We start from the raw sequence: 16626 nt of genomic DNA, 5'->3' as shown, positions 1-16626 counted from the left end.
ATAATATAGGGATATAACCCTCTCGGATCGAACCGACAAGAAGAGATTTGATGAGATATTGATGGATCTTCTTGAACTTATACTCCAGATTCAAATCAGATGATCGGACGTGCGTTCCCCAATCCGGAAAGGCTATCAGGTGATACGCTATTCCTATATAAGTCTAGCGCCTTATCATTTAGCTTTTGAGCCGCATGCTGACTCATCCTTCATGCAGTTCCCGATTTAATTTTAGCTCGATGCCGTTTTCTTTATCTCCGATAATCAATCAAGCCTTCCATCTTCATCAACGTGACCATGGCATTTCGCGGTGAAAGATTTGTTGTTGATCTAGATTCTGATGATGATCAGTCCTCATCTGCACCCCCTGCTTCCTCCATCTCCCTTCCTGGTCTGATCGGCGAAATCCGCGAACGCTCACCCGCTGCCGCTCCAGCTCCACCCAAACCTGCTACAGCTGGATTTCCGGCTCATCGTCGTCGCGTGAAGCAGTCCGCTTTTAAACAACGTCGAGAAGACTCTTCCAACTCAACCACTGCAATTGCTGGTCAGAATGACGAAAAAAGGATGATCGACGATGAAAACCGTCGGCAGTTAGCGTCCATGTCGCATGATCAGATCCAACGAGAACGAGAGGAGCTCATGGCATCCATAGATCCCTCGTTACTTGAACGGTTCCTTCGCAGAGCCCGTATTGACTCCGAGGAGTCCAAGACTGACACTCGGTCGAATCCATCTGTATCCATTAAACATCAGGTAGACCCCGCCGAAGCAGCAGCTCCTCCGCTCGAGTCTGTTTCCGAATCCAAGCCTTCAACCTCTCGAGACGAACAAACTCATCGAGATGACCTTCCCCCTGCGCAAATGCCTGATGATCTCCGACCTGTCTCTGAATCCCCTCTTCCCAGCTCCGTTCACTTCCCCACTCCGCCCTCACAGTTGAACCCCATGCCTAACCTTGACCCGTCATCCCCGTCGTTTTTATCTGACCTTCAAGCCCACTATTTTCCCAACATCACCCACGACCTGTCCGCTTTGACCTGGCTTCAGCCGCCTTCCGCAGACTCGGATGCACCAGATGCGACATCCGCCTATCATCCTGCCAGCAATGCAGAAGCCGTCCACCCCGCCGCGCTCCGCTTTTCTTTCCTCGGGACACTGCTCTCACCTACCACATCACTTGCTCTCCCGACTAATTTAGGTCTTCACCATCATGGTAAAGACCCCCATGCCGCTGGTTACACCATACCCGAGCTAGCCATCCTTAGCCGCTCCTCCTTTCCTGCTCAACGGTGTATTGCCTGGCAGGTTCTGGGTCGTATCCTCTTCCGTCTCGGGAAAGGTCAGTTTGGAGAACGCGGGAGTACATTGGTAGAGGGATTGTGGTCTGTCATTGAACGCGAGGGTGTGGTCGCTGGCATGCTAGCCGAAGCCGATGGTACGTCAACTGGAGCAACTCGCTCAGACAAAGATTACGGAACAGGAAAACAGGGGCAGGATCCGGCGAGGTCTAAGGGAGGCGTTGGTCATCATGCCAGTGCTACTGCATGGGCTGTCGAGGGCGTATGGCTTTGGCAGATGGGCGGTGCTGGAGATCGAGGGGTTTTAAAAGAAGGGGCCGTTAGGTCTCAATAGCCTCCTTGATATCTTTCGCGGGAAAGGGGGAAACTGAAAGGAAATAGCCCTTTTTCGTTTCTTTATATATAGGACAAAAGAAGAGGAGGAATGGCCACATGTGTAACTGCACCGGCACACAGTGACTCATGATATGAAGACATAATGAACAAAAATAATTGGATTGACCCAGATATGACGCTCGGTGGTCTTATGGCTTCGGATATTGTAATCTATAGTACTCCTGACGAGACGGTATAAAGAAATATCGACCCTGACGAGAAGCAATAACGTAAATGGGGTAAACAGAAAAGACAAGGAGAGAGACGACTCCTACAACTATTCAGGTCCCGAATCATATCATGCATAACAACATAACCAAGCATTACAGAGCATACTGCATTAAGCATAATCACCAGTCTGAACGCCCCAGACCTTCCAGCGCGCCTCTTCCACGAAATCTTGCCGTAGCCAAAGTCCCTGCGATTGGCCAGATATCCTTGGGGTTGCATCATCTGATGTTTCAACTTCTTCGATTTCCTGTACCCGTTTGTCGGAACAAGAGTCGACCCAATTGAACAGAAGCCGCAGTTGCCATAAGCGGTCGCGAATCTCGTCAGGATGAATTTGCGCAAGATTCTGCACAATGTTCTCAACCACAAGCTTGCTGTCAACCGCCGACTGCCGTAACCATGGCGCATATGAAATGACATTGGTGCTTGGGGTGCGTATGTGTGTTGGGAATGATGATGGTAAGACAAGTGCCTTTTCTCGCACATCTAGTCCCTGCAGCGACTTGAGCTTAAATACCCATTCCCATATACTCTGCGACTGCGACGACGGAGGAGTGGGAGGGGTAGTGCCGGAGAGTAGTGTAGCGATGTTCGGCCACGCCGCCGGTGGTAGTCCCTTGCCATGGTTTGACGCGGATGTAGACGAGGAAAGGACATCCTGTGCTTCACTGAGCCCTGATAATGTCGAAACAAAGGCAGACGAGCCGGTTGGGTTATACGTCGCTTTCCGTCGTAGATACACTGACTGGTCACCGTGTCGGAATTTCTCTCGGAGAGCAGAGTTAAGTGTAAAGTCTAGAACCAGGGGCCAGTAATCGGCACTGCGTACTTCCACCTTAGCGACAGACCCCAGTTCGGGGAGGAGGCAGGGCGCGGTAATCTTCCGGGTACTGCCGCCAATGTTTGTCACTATAATCGGCATGGATATGGGTCGGCCAGAATCTATGTCACGCGGCACGAAGCAGCGCGGCTCGGCCGCGAGAACCCATAAATGCCGGAATGCTTGCAAGTGACATTTGTTGTCAAGTACTGATGTCGGAAAGACCGGGTATAGAGAACAGATGAGCGACGCTATGGCCAGGTCTGATGTGCCGAGTGTATAACTGCCTCCTCCCAAGAAAAGCAACCCGATCGCCATATGTGCTGCCATATGACTACCATATGGTGTATCAGTATCCACACGCCCATGCAGGGAGCGTAAGCGCCGAAACAACGCCAGGTCCCCCGTTCCTGCCATTACCGTTGCCGCCGAGAGGGCCACAACGTCCTGGCAGTGGCGGACGGAATTCCTTGAAAGCTTTCCGTCGTAGTTAACAGCGGGAAGTCTGCAGATGCGGATAAACTGGTCAAGATATGAGAGTAGAATATCACGCACCGCCGTCTGGGCAGAGCCAGCATAGCGGAGCCCAAGCGTAAAGCAAAGGCCGGCAATGATGTTGAAAAACGGCATATCTTCGCTTTTCAGTCGACGAATGCCCGTCAGACGGTATCGGCGGCGGTAGATCCCTGGGAGGCTTTGAACAAACCATTCGTCACTAGGCTGGATATTGTCCCACATAATGACATGCCTGGCAAGTGTACGGAGCAGGAACAAATCTGGTCGGACATAGTCGTAGCGTACTGTTGTGTCAGGGATATTGATCTTCTGGGCCAGAGTTTCGTCATTCGTCTTCATGAATATAATCGCCAGGGCGATCGTTGCACCGGCAGTGGCACGGTCAAGAACATGCGCCAAGTCAACGTTCTTCGTCCCAACCGCCACAGTTAATAGTCTTTCCACAATATGCATGTCCCGCATTCCTCGTAGATCTTTTCCTTTTGCTAGGTTTATAAACCCGAGCGCGAATCCGGCAGCTAAGCGGTACCCTTCGTCACGCAAATCCTCTTGCCCCGCGGAGCTTTCGTCCTGATCCACGTTCTCAATCTCAGATAACATCACTTCGCTCATTCTTCGGTGCTGGGAGCCACAATACAGTAAGCCAATCCCCATGATACCCGCAGTTTGGGTTAGCGGCGACAGGTTCAGCTCGGCGGCACCAAGAGGAAGCATTCTCGTCACATGAACAGACAAGAGACGGGTGATTAACGTGTCCATCGTGCCTAGGTACGATGCTGATAGACCCAGTAATAGACCTATAGAGGTCATTGTATGCTTGGGTGTCAAGTACTTAAAAGCTACCCACTTCGCTAAAGACTTTAAGTGCCCATTGAGACCCAGGGCCAACAAGAAGCCAGCGTGCCGATTTGTAAGCTCCTGCGGCTTGTTGAAAAGAATCCACGAGGTATCGATACCCTTGGAATTCTTGGATATTGCGAGACCCGTAGAAACGCCATTATGGAAGAAAGCCCAGCAAACCTTCTCTTCACTAAAAGAGGTCCGATCCGCACTTATCGTTACATTCGATGGTTTCATGACACACTGAAGCGAGAATGAAGGAATTGGGAGCTTCTCAGTTAATAAAGGCAGCCGCCCACTGAATGCCAGCATAGCTCGCCCGGTAGGGATGGACAACGTTCGAAGCGTAACAAGTTGAACCACTTCTTTCTGTGCCTCCAGTAAATCCGAATCGTTCCAATCGGGCTCCGGGACACATTCTGCTACAGGAGCTTTGGATTGATTCAACAGTCTAGCAGCTTCAATGAACCGTTTGTCCTCGCGGAAGATCAGTTTGGTCACAGAAAATCTATCCGCCTCGGCAGATGCTTCGAAAGAGTTGATTGCATCGATGTCCAAGGCGGAAACACCGATATGGTGAACGTCGCGCATCGCTTCATGTGACACGGCAGGCTGCCATGCAGATGGAGTGCATGGGTTATAAGTACGCATCGATATGCTGAGATCTTCGCGATCTACCAACTCTAGAAGCGTCGAGCTCCAAGACGTTGAGGCATGTATTTGAGATCGCATAATAGCTTCGTACAAAGGTGTACTGACGCCCTCTGGAAATGTCTCAATAATACTTCTGGTGAAGCCCCAGCGGTGAAGAAGCTTTATCCGATCGAGAGGCGTTGAGATGTTATGTACTTCGGAGAAGAAACCGTCCAATGCCAATGTCCTTGGCGTGAGCATAAAGCATTCTTGCCACATCCTCCCCTTCCTCGGAGTGTACTCTGATCCCGTTACCAGATTTAGCAGAGTGAAAAAGGGAGAAGAGGACTGACGCCATCCAGTCTCCAGGTAGCTGAAGACTGAAGGGGGCGGAAATTGCTCCTGGGGTACATCCAGCATTGAAATCCGCGTATCTTCGAACTGCCAGCGATTGATGCTTGCAATCTCCAAGCCATAATAGGCATGTTCAGACCAAGTCCAGGACTTCCATCCTAACCACCCTCCGATTTGGGCTAAGACCGGAGCGAGGAGGCCCGAGGTTTTGCGGGACTCCTCACTTTCGCAGATCGACAACTTTTGCTCTTCTCGAAGGAGATGTAGTCCGACCAGTATCGTGCACAGGGCAGTCTGTCGTAGGTTTTGACTATAAGAGAGCGCTGTTGGAAGATGACCATCTGAGCCTACAGCCGCAATACCCATGGGGGTCTGCAAGAATTCGCGAGTCAAAGCTGCACATCGTAGCAAGTAGGAATTCTTGCGGTGTGTTAACCGGCTGGAGCCTGTCTGCTCAACCTTCACAGACTTTCTCCTGGAGGGAGCATTGCGTTCTTCTTCAGCATCTTCATCGACGATCCACCCCCAAGCGCTGTTATTTCTCCATGATGGCACAACACCGGCAGATCCTGACTCTTGGTCTAACATCGTTTCCCAGCTCTCCAAGTCTACGTGGCTTCCGCTACTTGAGCGTAACAGGGCTTTCTTTCTACGTCTGCGCTGTGCAGGCATCCGCGAGTGGTCAGGGTCGATGAAAGGAATTGCCATGGCGAACAATACCACTACCATCGCGGTCCACTCGAGGTCGCTTTCGGTGGTTTCCCTTCCGCGAAGCCATCTCATTGTTTCCCACCAGGCCGTTAATATTCCGTCACCGGCTTTCTCTGAGTCCGGCAAGACAAATCGACAGATTCTGAAGACATTCTTCACAAGTTCATTGCTAGGTTCCATCTGGATTTGTAGCCTATGCTTCCGCTTTTCAGAGTCAATCAGGTCAACTCTCCCTCGAATGGTAGCGTGATCTAGGCCGGTGATTGTGAATGAATCAGTCATAAGCCTATTCATACCGCTCTCTCTTGGGCGGTTTACAGACGTAGTAGCAGAAATCCCGTACGGCTCATATAACGTAAGTTTTTTCGGCACATCAACAGTGATTGGTCTGCTCCAGGGAGTTTGTAAAAGCAGCTCATGCTGTCCGTCATCTGCCATGCTCAAGGTCATGATTCGTGAGATCTCTCCATCAGTGATCTTACAAGCATCACTTATGCCTGAGAAGTGCTGTACGCTAGTCGCCTGGACGAGTAGCGAACGCTCATCAGGGGTTTTCCTTTTCTTGATTCTCTTAGAAAATACCGAATCTTTCTTCGGAATAGAGACCCTGTCCGCTCGTAGATTTACGACAGTCATGGACTTTGCGGCCTGTTCAACAACACAAAGAGCTAAAGCCGCCGAGTTTCCGTTCTGCGAGCTCGCACCTTCTAAGGGGCACACTGTAATGATTTTCGACTTTCGGGATGACCTTGACTTGGCTGGAGCCTGGAAGTTTTCTGAGAACTTAGAGGAGAAGCTCTCAACCTTTGACAATAGAACTTCCTCCGGAAGGCCTGATGCTGATTCTTTAAGATCCATGTTATCAAGCCCTTCAAATAAACTTTCACTGTTAAGCTCCTCCAGAAGCCTGTCAACTGGAGCATCCGCGAAGCTGGTAGTAGTACTATGAACCGAGCCATTTCCTGGCGGTAGAGAAGCTCTAGGATTAAAGCCGAAGCTTCCGCGACTGCTTGCAGCACCTATTGACTGTCGGAGGTTTCCATGCGGCATGGAACTCGATTGGCTTCCTGTAGCAAGGTCTGAAAAGGTAATCCTATCCTGGCCAGTTGCAAGATCGGCTCGAGCAAGTAGAGAGCTAACCCGTCGAGAAGTCTTGAGGGGAACTCCAATATCACCAAAATCTTGGCCTAACTTAGAAGCAAGATCTTCTTCATCTGGCTTTCCATCAGTAGAGTACTGGGAATGAGCCAGGCCTGGTGTATTCCAGTTATCGCCCCTAGGACCAAAGCTCTCTCTAGCAGCGGATGGACGAGCTCCAGGAGTCGTTGTTCCCGTTGCCATTCCAAAATGTGAGCTACGTCGCTTTGACCAGGTACCACTTGTCTCGCGTCGTCCCCTCTTTTTAGACGAGGGGTTGGCTTCATCTTCCCTGTAACGTGCTGTCCAAACAGTGTACAGCCCAGTATTAACATTGACGGTCACCACGAAAATTAGAGGGCCGCTAATCAGATTCCTATTAGACTCTAAGAGCTCATCCCTGGGGGAGACATATATGATCTCATCCGCTGCACTCAGAACATCCAGCCCAGAAGGTCTGCTGGTAACACTACTTTGTAAAAAGCGAGAGGTCTGGTTCGTCACAACAAGGCCCATCTCAGAATACGGGTCCATGAGGGAGAACACTCTAGGTAAGTCGGGCTGCTTACGCGGTGATCTCGAACTAGTGTCCGGAGCAGGAGATACCGTCAATGACGGCCTTTTTCCCTTGCTGGAAGGGACTTCTAGAGACTGTGATGCACGGAAGTCCACTGTCGCAGGCAAGGTTGACATAAATGAGTTTGGAGGCGCCATTGGGCAGAGACTCGTGTCCTTATTGTCCTCCTCGTACATTTTTCTCTGAAATAAAAGACCCTTCGGGGTCGCGAATATTGAATCCACCTCAAAGGGCAGCGGAACGACGTGGCTGTTTCCAGCTAGGAAGAAGATATGGGCTTGAGACTTGAGGACCACAACCAACGCTCTGGTCGAGTCAGAGTCATTGACTCCTTGGGTACCTCTACCACGTATATTTAAGGTCACGCCGGAGGCTTCCAGTCTCGATTCTTCCCCATTCTGTTGGCCATGTAAACCACGACTCCGACCAGGGTCATTGCTCGTTCGGGAAAGGCCTTCCTTAGTCGCTTGCGAAGCATTGCTCTTGGCTTTTTTAACCTGGCCGACTGAGAAATTTGTCAGAAGCGCATGCCTAACTTCCTCCTTTTCGAGATCCAGCCGGTACACCCTCTGCACAACCCCAGCTCTAGACCAGACCACACAGCCTTTCGTCCAGACGATCTCATCCTCAACCGGGCCATTTGGACCTATATCGACGCTAGATGCCCACGCATAGTGATCGTTGGACGGGTCGGGGGGTAGTAGGCCCTCTGCAGCAAGGAAAGGTATGGCCGAAGGTTGGTGGAGGCCAAGGGATCGGACAGTAGCCATTATCGGCACGAATAAATAGATGTCGTGGTAGAATCACTGGCAATGGCAGCCAGGAGCGAGTACATGTTCATTGCCCATCAGCACTGTCAAATACGAGTGAGCTGGTGTCAAACCGAGCGTTGTGTCAACTCTCAACGTGCAGCGTGGAAAATGGCTGGTGGGTGACGCGCTGGACGCGGCGGAGCTTTCAGAACCATTTCTTGAATCAGCTGCTTTTTTTCACTCCGCAACACACCACAACAACTTCATCTTTCCTCCACCTTGAGTCCATCATCCTTTTGGCTTGGCTAAACTTGAGTGTAATCTTACCTACTATTGTCCGTGATTCACTTATTAAACTTAAGAGTTGACTTTTCCCATACATTGCCGTGCGGACGAGTTCGAGCTCGCCCTTGGAAGCTCAGTCCGACAAAGATCTCGATCGCATATCATATCAAGCACCATGCCATCCTTCCCCTCTAGGCCTTTGGCCCGGCCCAGAGATGACGGCCTGCAACTAAGGTGAAAAGATTCCTTTTATTCAACTAGACGATCAACACTTACAGTACTCTTTTCATGTAGCTACCAACTTCCTCATCGCGTCTACACCGCCAAGGGCTACCCTGTCCTCGCCCCGAATGGCTCATCAATTATAATCTATGGCTATGAAAACGGGTTGAAGGTAATTTGGAGAGGCGGAAGACCATTTACAAACAAGAAGCCGTCAGCGCCTAAGGACCAACCGCAAGAGAAAACCAACCGGAGCAACGACGACTCCATCATGATCGTTGATTCTGATGATGAGAGCTCTGCCGAACCCCAGAAAAACGAAGAACCAATTTATGGGTTTGAAGAAGATGAGCCGGAAATTGACCCCCTCTTCCCATACGAAACTGTGCTGCGTCAGATCGATATACCCCTTGGGACCAGGGTCGTTGAATTGGCTGTCCCTCGCGTTCTCCCTGAGACCGCGCGTTCATCGCTCGATCCTTTCCCGCCCATTCTGAAGAAACGTATGGTCATCTCGGCCGTGTGCGCTGATCTTTCCACCCGAGTTTTGACACTACCCTTGGCTCCTCCTCACCCTGCTCAATTCGAGGTCTCCTCGTGGGTCCAGGCGTTGTCGATTAGCGGCGGAGTATCACACCAAGAGATCCCAAGGGGGGTGGGAATTGCTTTCACATATCAAGCGAGTGAGCAACAGGGAGATAAGGACATGTCTCGAAGCCAAAGTGGATCTAATGGCAATGCGCCAGGGAGGTGGGACCTTCTTGTCGCCACTCATTCTGCGGAGTCGTCGGGCCTACTTATAATACATCGGATCCCGGTTGTGGAAGAGACAGATCGCAACAAAGTACTGTACCGTTTAGGTGAAGATGATATCGAGTCAAAGCGCCGTTATCTGCCGGCCCCAGCCCAAAACATCGCCTTCAACCCATCACCATATCCGTCACCACGACACTCGACACTACTCGTCGCCTTTCATAGCGGATGTGTCAAAGTCTACTCATGTTTCTCCACAAAACCATATAAAGCATCGCACAGGTCATCCAGTCCTCAAAATGATTTCGACACGTCGGAAACAGAGGGGAAGTGGCTGATCAGTCTCTATCCCGGGTTTGAGCAGTCCCCCTCAGGGCTTCCCCGGCGTAAAACTATAGTTAACGCAGAATGGGTGCTTGGTGGACGGGCCATTATGGTTCTCATGGCGGATGGTGAATGGGGAGTGTGGGATCTCGAAGGGGCAGGCCCAGGAACCGTGAAGGGCCCACTCCAGCGCCAATCCAGTGTGCAGGGTGTAACTGGTGGATCCTTGACTTCATTTTCTGTCAGTGGACGGATTTTGGGTCCGCTGTCAGGAGCCCGAGCTGAAACAAGCGGGCCTATCGCAGAACAACGTCCTAAATTCGCCCCCCTGACACCACATACTAAGCGTGTGCGTGAAGATACTTTGCTAAAGGGTGCCATGGTTGGGGCAATTACCCCATCTTTGTGCGGAGAAATCTCCGTCTATCAGACCAATTCATACCGTGATACCCTACCTGACGAGTCGATTCTGTTGCGACACGGCAACCAGAGCGCTGTCATCCCAAGTCTGCTGTCCTTGTGGCGGAATGCTGTAAAAGCAACCGGAACCTTTGATGCGTCTAACCGCTGCCGAGTTTCCGCCATCCAAGATATCACTTTAATGGGGGAACATCTAAAAGGCATTGGTCACCTTCCTGCCGCTTCTCGCCAGACTCGCCAAGCTGAAGGTGGAGACCATGATACTCTTCTCATTGCAGAACACCGTATCATAGTCCTCACTCCGAGACTTAATGAACCGGATGAGTCTCCTGCGCTTCTAGGATCGATGGACGAGACGCCGACCGCAGAAACTGATCAGCTAATGCTTCGGCGTGGTGAACTTGACGTGGAAGGAATGGATCGACTACTGAGTGGGATGGCCAGCAGTAATCAATCCCTCCGAATGGGGAGTCCTATTAAGCGGGCGCGTATCTTCACTTGAACAAAGAATGCTTCACGCTGGTGGAACCTAGCTCTTAAAGAGTACGAACCTATGTCTTATACAACCGTAAATCCCTCGTTGGTGGTTATGAGTTCGTTCTGTATCGCGTTATTCATTGAATATCCTGTTCGGAGCTGATTCGCTGCGCCAACTAAGTTGGAACTTGTTGAACACATGCTTTCACACATCGACTGATAAAGATATTGACGCATAAGCAGGCTCAACATTGCCAGGTTAACGACCCTTGCCTAAGACTGGATACACGTCTACTGTGCTATATGAAAAGCTGCAAAATTAGATATGGTTACTCATGCACATTAACGATACCCAATTGAACATATCAACAGTTCATCTGCCACTCTCTCCCCCCCTCCCCCGGTTTTTTGATATCATTTTTGATATCATATCAAGGGGATTCGCGCTGCAAGGTGGAGCGCAAGGCGAGTGCCATGCCTTGAAATCCTTTCCTCAAAGAAAGGATAAGCTCTGTATCAGCTGCGATATATCAAGAGGCCTCCGGCCAATCCCATCCAACCAGTACGCTGGATTTCGGTTTCCAACGGTGGCATTTCTTCGGTCACCACTCTCCCACCAGTACGGTCTGGGTTGACTGTTTTCTTCTTGTCGACCTATACAGTGACTGATCTGTCCTGCTTTTGGCACGGCCAATGCCTGTTAAGTGATACAGACATTGTTCTGGACGGCTCCACATCAGTTTCGGTATCGGAGACGGGACAACAGCCAGACCAACTGATGGGGGGCGGTAAAAGAAAAGAAACCTGGGAAGTGAATGGGTACATTTTTGTATTATTTTTAATTTTTACAAGCGTAGATTGTAAAGTTCAGATAAACAACTGTTGTGGGTGGATGTACATGATGTACATACATATGTATATACATCTGTAAAGGCGGAGAGATAAGATCGGATCGGATGACTAACCACCTCTGTCACTGATAAGATTAATTTAATTAAATCCCGATAACTGAAGAACCCCACGAAGATCATCGTTGCCAGCCAGAGTTTACCCTCACTAAAATGTACTCTATCCAGACTGAAATACCCCGCAATTGAACCCACTATCAACGTTCAATCCTTCATCATCATGGCCCAACAACAACCGAACCGTGGTAAGTAAGCCCTCAATGGATCCCCTCACCAACACGCCGTATTTCCCCTGATAAATGTTACATCTAAACTAACCCCCCAATTACAATAGAGAAAGTCTGGGCCTCCCTGATAACCAACCTCTCCTACCTCCCCGGCATCCTAACCCTTGCACACTCCCTCCAAACCACCGAAACAGCCTACCCCTTCATCGCATTCTACACCTCCACATTCCCCGTCGAAGGCCTAGTAGCGCTTCATGCGCGCGGAATCCGCACCCAAGCCGTCCCCAGCGTACAACCAGGCCAGAGCAGAGTCTTCCTCCAGGATCCACGCTTCAACGAAACATGGAACAAATTGATTGTATTCTCGCTGGTGGAGTACGACCGCATCATCCTACTAGACGGAGATATGCTGGTGCGAAAGAACATGGATGAGCTGATGGACCTGCCACTGGACGCGCCGGGTTCAGGATTGGGCAGCGCGGGGAACAAGCAGGAGAGAGTATTCGCAGCGAGTCATGCGTGCGCCTGTAATCCGTTAAGCAAGCCGCATTATCCCAAGACGTGGTATGTGCAATCCATCCTCCCTCTCGCGCGCGCGTTCCATGCGCTCTTTTCTATATTTTCAAGTTCCCAAATTCTAAAATGATGGGATCGCATGACGTTGATACCGATGTGATGTATGCATAACAGGATACCCAAGAACTGTGCCTACACAAGCCAGCATTCGGATCCCGTCCAAGCGCAGACATCCGGCAGTCCTGCCGCGGCTGGTGTTGCCATGCTGAATAGTGGCCTCTTAGTCGTACGTCCTAGCATATCGGCCTGGGCGGAGATCCAGGCTGGCCTTCACATGTCCGATCGCACAGATAAATATGATTTTCCAGATCAGGAACTCTTGTCGGACGTGTTTCGGAATCGATGGGTGGCATTGCCGTATGTGTATAATGCGCTGAAAACGTTACGGTGGGTTGGAGTGCACGACGCCATCTGGAGGGATGAAGAGGTGAAGAATGTGCATTACATCTTTGCTAAGAAGCCCTGGCATGAAGATCCCGGTGATGGGATGGATGAACCAAGTCGTTGGTGGTGGGAAGTGAATAGGCAGAGGCAACAGTTGGAAGTGGAAAAAGGGATTACGGACGGTCATTGAGACGGCTGCCGGGACATGTTCTCGTTTTATTTTTGTGTTGCCCATGATTCATGGTCTTTTCACTCATCCAATGTATATACAGTACAAATACCCTAGCTCCCCTCGTAGGGGTGGATAGAACGCCATAGATAGACATCAGATGATAGAAAGAATCGGAACAAAGCAAGATCAGCCACTAGACTATATTTACACTCAGAACCAATAAGCCAACCAGTGTGAATCTTATCCAAGGTGTTCGCGTGATTCACTAATCTAGGGGCTCCATCGCACCTTTATCCATTGAAACCCAGCGATTCCAGCTCCTTGCGTACCGATTCCTCGGTCTGAATCTTCTTTAGCTGCGTATCCTCCAACTTCTCCCCACCCGCAAGGCGCATTTTCAGCTCGTCGATCGCACGAATCTTCTTCAGAAGCCCGCGGATCTTCTTCTCTTGTGCGGTGGGTGCACCCGCAGCTTCTGCTGCAGCGTTATTGTTGGGTTTGGTCGAAGCAGGCGGTGCGCCATTAGCCTGGTTCGCATTCTTGCGCTCAGAATTGTTGGCCTTGGAGCGGCTACGCTCGTGGTGGCCCTTGTCCCCATGGGATTCCGGACCGCGGGCAGGCTGTCCATCTTCACCATCCTTCAGCTTCTTCGCCTCACGCTTCTTTTTGTTCCTGGCGGCGGACTTGGATAACTTCTCTGGCTGATCCGCACCCGGAGGCAGAGCAACCCCTCCTCCAGGAGCGGCTCCCGGAGGAAGATATTCCTCGGCCGGATCAGCACCGGGGACTTCACGTCTCCGTGGCTTGCCCAAGCCGTTCAGTGCTCCACCGTTTGCCCCGTCCCGGACAAAGGTAGCACCGCCCTGATCTTCCCGCTTGAATGCAAGAGGCGTAAGCTGACCACGAGCACCCGGTGGGCGATAGGCACCGGCAGGTTTAACAGGAGCCTTCCTCGTGCTCAGATACGCAACAGCAGATGGGTGGGGTGTCGGGAGCGGGTGGAACGGATCACCAAGAGGGTGCTGCGTGGTGGACTGCGGTCTCCAAAACACATCGTAGAGCTCGTGCATGTCTTCGTTGTACACCAACGCACCGCTGACATGCCACAAACGAACACCGTTATCCACTCTGAGACGGGGACTAGTGGTAGCCGTCAAGATATACTTTCCATCGGGAGACCATTCGCAAACACTAGCATTCGACGCTTCCACGGTAGCGATCTTGAAGTAGTTCTTTTCCAGATCATAGATGTCCATCTGGCCAGCTAAGTTACCAAAGCCAGCAACTAGGACGAAGCGACCATGGGGGGAGAACGAGATGGTGTTCCGAGGGGCGAGTGGGAAACTGTGCTGCGGCACTCCACGGAAGTTAAAGATCGTGGTCTTGGCTGGCATATAGCCGTAGACAACACCAAACTCTCTAGAATTGGGAGACCAGGTAACATCGTGAATCGGACCTTCCTTGTCTACATAATGATCAGGTTAGCATCTGCTTTCTGGCAATCCGACAGGCGATAAGATGCACGTACCCAAGTCGACACGAGAATCAAAGCCACCCGTAGCACCGAGCAGGTATAGGGTGGTCTCTCCGTAGTAACTCTTGCCTGTGCGATCAACGTCGGTCTGGGCAAGCACAAGCAGAGTGGTTCCAGAGGCATTCCATTTCAACTGAACCTTGTCACCTTTGAAGAAGGTCTTCTGCGAAACGGGAGCTCCGAACTGAGGCACCATGAACACCTTGACTGCAGCGGGTTGACCCTATGATAACACGGTCAGCCAATCAATAAATAGAGCGACAGAATCAGTTCCCCTAACCTTGCGTTCAGGCACAAAAACAGCAACTGACTGGCTCTTTCCTGGTGAGACCGCGAAGTCGATCACCCCCTCCACACGCAGCTTATTCCACACCTTGAACAGGTTGTCGCTCTGGTAAAATTGAACCTCGTTGGTGACAACCCGAGCACAGTAACGTTCATCAGACGTATATTGAAGGTTCCAGCCCGTTTGCGACTTTTGGACGTAACTGCCCACAATCGTGTGTTCATCTCCGTTGCTATCCGGTGCTGTCTCCACGATCTTCCAAACCTTCAAGTTCTTGACTGCATCACCATTCGCATCCTTCGAGGGGCGCTGCCAAGTGATCAAGTAGGTCCCGAGGGGTGAGAATCCCAGCTCAAAAACGTTATCGGCAGGGATATTCGTGATAATATGTCCGACAGAAGGATCAATAATGGTTACCCTGACAGCTAGTTAACAGACACAATACTTTCCATAAGATAAGAGATGGCATACTTCTCGGGAGAAGCCCATGCAAAATAGCGGCCACAGGGAGAATAAGCGCTACAGCGAAGGTTTCCCTCAGGTCTGCAAGTAGGATGAAGAATCAGATCAGTAAATTTCAGCGAGAACCAAGAGACGTAGGCAGGACGAATACCTACCTCTCAAACCCCGACAATGGTTCATAGACTGGGGCTGCATCCAATATGCCAATCCCTTTCACCGTTCTGACTGCATGAAGTTAGCAGATGGTCGTTCATTGTACCGTCAAAGTATCTATCCATAATGACACTAATAGACCAAGAAGCAACGCAGATAAGGAAGACCCACAAGCAATCTGCGTGGGAGCTGCCATGACGACTTTCTAACTTCTGTTCTTTATGCAAAAAGGGAAAAGAAATTATAATTGCAGCGGAACGGGCGTGCAGATGCAATGTCGCAGTAATTAATCCAACAAACACTCTCTCAGAGAAACTAAATGAGAAGTTCTCTAATAGCTTTGTGTGACAGATAACTATAAAGTAGTGATACCAGAGAAACCCAAATTTCTGTGGTTCTCCGTCGTTCGGTTGGAGGGGGGCAAAAGGGAAGAGACGAGCGTTGATGGTTTAGGTGCTGCAACTATGCGTGGCGAGATGTTGTTTGTCTGACGCAGCGAGACACACAGCCGCCCACACACAAAGGATCCGAAAGCGAGTAAGTTGGCCGGTCAGAATAGTGGTCGGGTCTCCAAGCTAAGAATTCCTCGGTGCTTGACAAGTCAATGCCAGCAATGAATAGGACAGGAACACTGTAGGGGGAGCGTGAGTGGGAGGTGGTGGTGGAGGTGGAGGACGAGGAGGAGCAGTGAAGGGTAGATTGGGGCGAAGGAAGCGGTGGAAGGAAGAGAAAGCGAGGGAAATTTGTTTCGGGGCAAAAAAAAAAAAGAAAAGAAAAAAGAACCAGCGGCGGCAATTCTGCAGAGAACCTGGAAGCTCAAGGCGCCAATTGAAACCCACTAACAACGAGCTAAATTACGATTTAGATTCCATCTCTTTTACCCAGTTTAGCCAAGACCAATGCAATTGACTGTTTCTACTGTTTATATTCAATAGACAACTTCAGTAGGTCGTGCATACTACTACTTCATACATGCTTGACTTCACTACTCTAATGTGGCGACCAATCTCAATTAAGAGTTCATTCAATAACCAACTTGCAGCCTCTAGAGTATAGCATACCCTTCGAACTTTTAAACATGACTGGAGAAGGCGGAGGGGAAATAGGAATAAGAAGACTAAACGTTTCATTTTGATACTCATACAATGCCAAAGAAAAATACAAACAATTAAAAGACAAGGCAAAGGCAAAAAAAA

General features: G+C 50.4%; 5 protein-coding genes across 5 annotated transcripts; 3 read left to right on the top strand and 2 right to left on the bottom strand.

Moving 5' to 3' along the window:
• Positions 1-231: 231 nt before the first annotated feature.
• BDV27DRAFT_19926 (RPAP1 family protein) lies at positions 232-1853 on the top strand. The gene has a single exon (XM_032075984.1). The coding sequence runs from the start codon at positions 298-300 to the stop codon at positions 1633-1635; it is 1338 nt and encodes a 445-aa protein (XP_031925301.1). The 5' UTR covers positions 232-297; the 3' UTR covers positions 1636-1853.
• Position 1854: 1 nt separating this feature from the next.
• On the bottom strand, positions 1855-8394 carry BDV27DRAFT_166347 (anaphase promoting complex subunit 1). The gene has a single exon (XM_032074169.1). It carries the CDS (start codon positions 8263-8265, stop codon positions 2017-2019), a length of 6249 nt encoding a protein of 2082 aa, XP_031925300.1. The 5' UTR covers positions 8266-8394; the 3' UTR covers positions 1855-2016.
• Positions 8395-8514: 120 nt separating this feature from the next.
• Positions 8515-10908, top strand: BDV27DRAFT_19899 (uncharacterized protein). The gene is made up of 2 exons (XM_032075983.1): positions 8515-8766; positions 8827-10908. The coding sequence occupies exons 1-2, from the start codon at positions 8708-8710 to the stop codon at positions 10751-10753; spliced, it is 1986 nt and encodes a 661-aa protein (XP_031925299.1). The 5' UTR covers positions 8515-8707; the 3' UTR covers positions 10754-10908.
• Positions 10909-11767: 859 nt separating this feature from the next.
• Positions 11768-13149, top strand: BDV27DRAFT_19877 (glycosyltransferase family 8 protein). Its single transcript, XM_032075982.1, has 3 exons — positions 11768-11881; positions 11971-12427; positions 12554-13149. Exons 1-3 carry the CDS (start codon positions 11857-11859, stop codon positions 13011-13013), a joined length of 942 nt encoding a protein of 313 aa, XP_031925298.1. The 5' UTR covers positions 11768-11856; the 3' UTR covers positions 13014-13149.
• Positions 13150-13171: 22 nt separating this feature from the next.
• Positions 13172-15759, bottom strand: BDV27DRAFT_19861 (translation initiation factor 2A). The gene is made up of 6 exons (XM_032075981.1): positions 15602-15759; positions 15433-15502; positions 15287-15358; positions 14810-15233; positions 14524-14752; positions 13172-14460 (listed from the first exon to the last, which is right to left on the bottom strand). The coding sequence occupies exons 1-6, from the start codon at positions 15624-15626 to the stop codon at positions 13286-13288; spliced, it is 1995 nt and encodes a 664-aa protein (XP_031925297.1). The 5' UTR covers positions 15627-15759; the 3' UTR covers positions 13172-13285.
• Between the last annotated feature and the right edge of the window lie 867 nt (positions 15760-16626).

Source organism: Aspergillus caelatus (assembly GCF_009193585.1).
Source record: "Aspergillus caelatus strain CBS 763.97 unplaced genomic scaffold BDV27scaffold_148, whole genome shotgun sequence".
NCBI lineage: Eukaryota > Fungi > Ascomycota > Eurotiomycetes > Eurotiales > Aspergillaceae > Aspergillus > Aspergillus caelatus.
The sequence above is the reverse complement of the archived record's forward strand: the minus strand, read 5'-3'. Positions and strand labels throughout refer to the sequence as shown.

What these genes read in the sequence shown, in the direction of transcription:
- BDV27DRAFT_19926 (XM_032075984.1), top strand. Translation starts at nt 298, where the DNA reads ATGGCATTTCGCGGTGAAAGATTTGTTGTTGATCTAGATTCTGATGAT.
- BDV27DRAFT_166347 (XM_032074169.1), bottom strand. Translation starts at nt 8,265, where the DNA reads ATGGCTACTGTCCGATCCCTTGGCCTCCACCAACCTTCGGCCATACCT.
- BDV27DRAFT_19899 (XM_032075983.1), top strand. Translation starts at nt 8,708, where the DNA reads ATGCCATCCTTCCCCTCTAGGCCTTTGGCCCGGCCCAGAGATGACGGC. An exon ending in GATGACGGCCTGCAACTAAG is followed by an intron (nt 8,767 to 8,826) that starts GTGAAAAGATTC and finishes CTTTTCATGTAG; the next exon opens with CTACCAACTTCCTCATCGCG.
- BDV27DRAFT_19877 (XM_032075982.1), top strand. Translation starts at nt 11,857, where the DNA reads ATGGCCCAACAACAACCGAACCGTG. An exon ending in CCAACAACAACCGAACCGTG is followed by an intron (nt 11,882 to 11,970) that starts GTAAGTAAGCCC and finishes CAATTACAATAG; the next exon opens with AGAAAGTCTGGGCCTCCCTG. An exon ending in CCGCATTATCCCAAGACGTG is followed by an intron (nt 12,428 to 12,553) that starts GTATGTGCAATC and finishes TATGCATAACAG; the next exon opens with GATACCCAAGAACTGTGCCT.
- BDV27DRAFT_19861 (XM_032075981.1), bottom strand. Translation starts at nt 15,626, where the DNA reads ATGGCAGCTCCCACGCAGATTGCTT. An exon ending in AGCTCCCACGCAGATTGCTT is followed by an intron (nt 15,503 to 15,601) that starts GTGGGTCTTCCT and finishes AACTTCATGCAG; the next exon opens with TCAGAACGGTGAAAGGGATT. An exon ending in CCATTGTCGGGGTTTGAGAG is followed by an intron (nt 15,359 to 15,432) that starts GTAGGTATTCGT and finishes TCCTACTTGCAG; the next exon opens with ACCTGAGGGAAACCTTCGCT.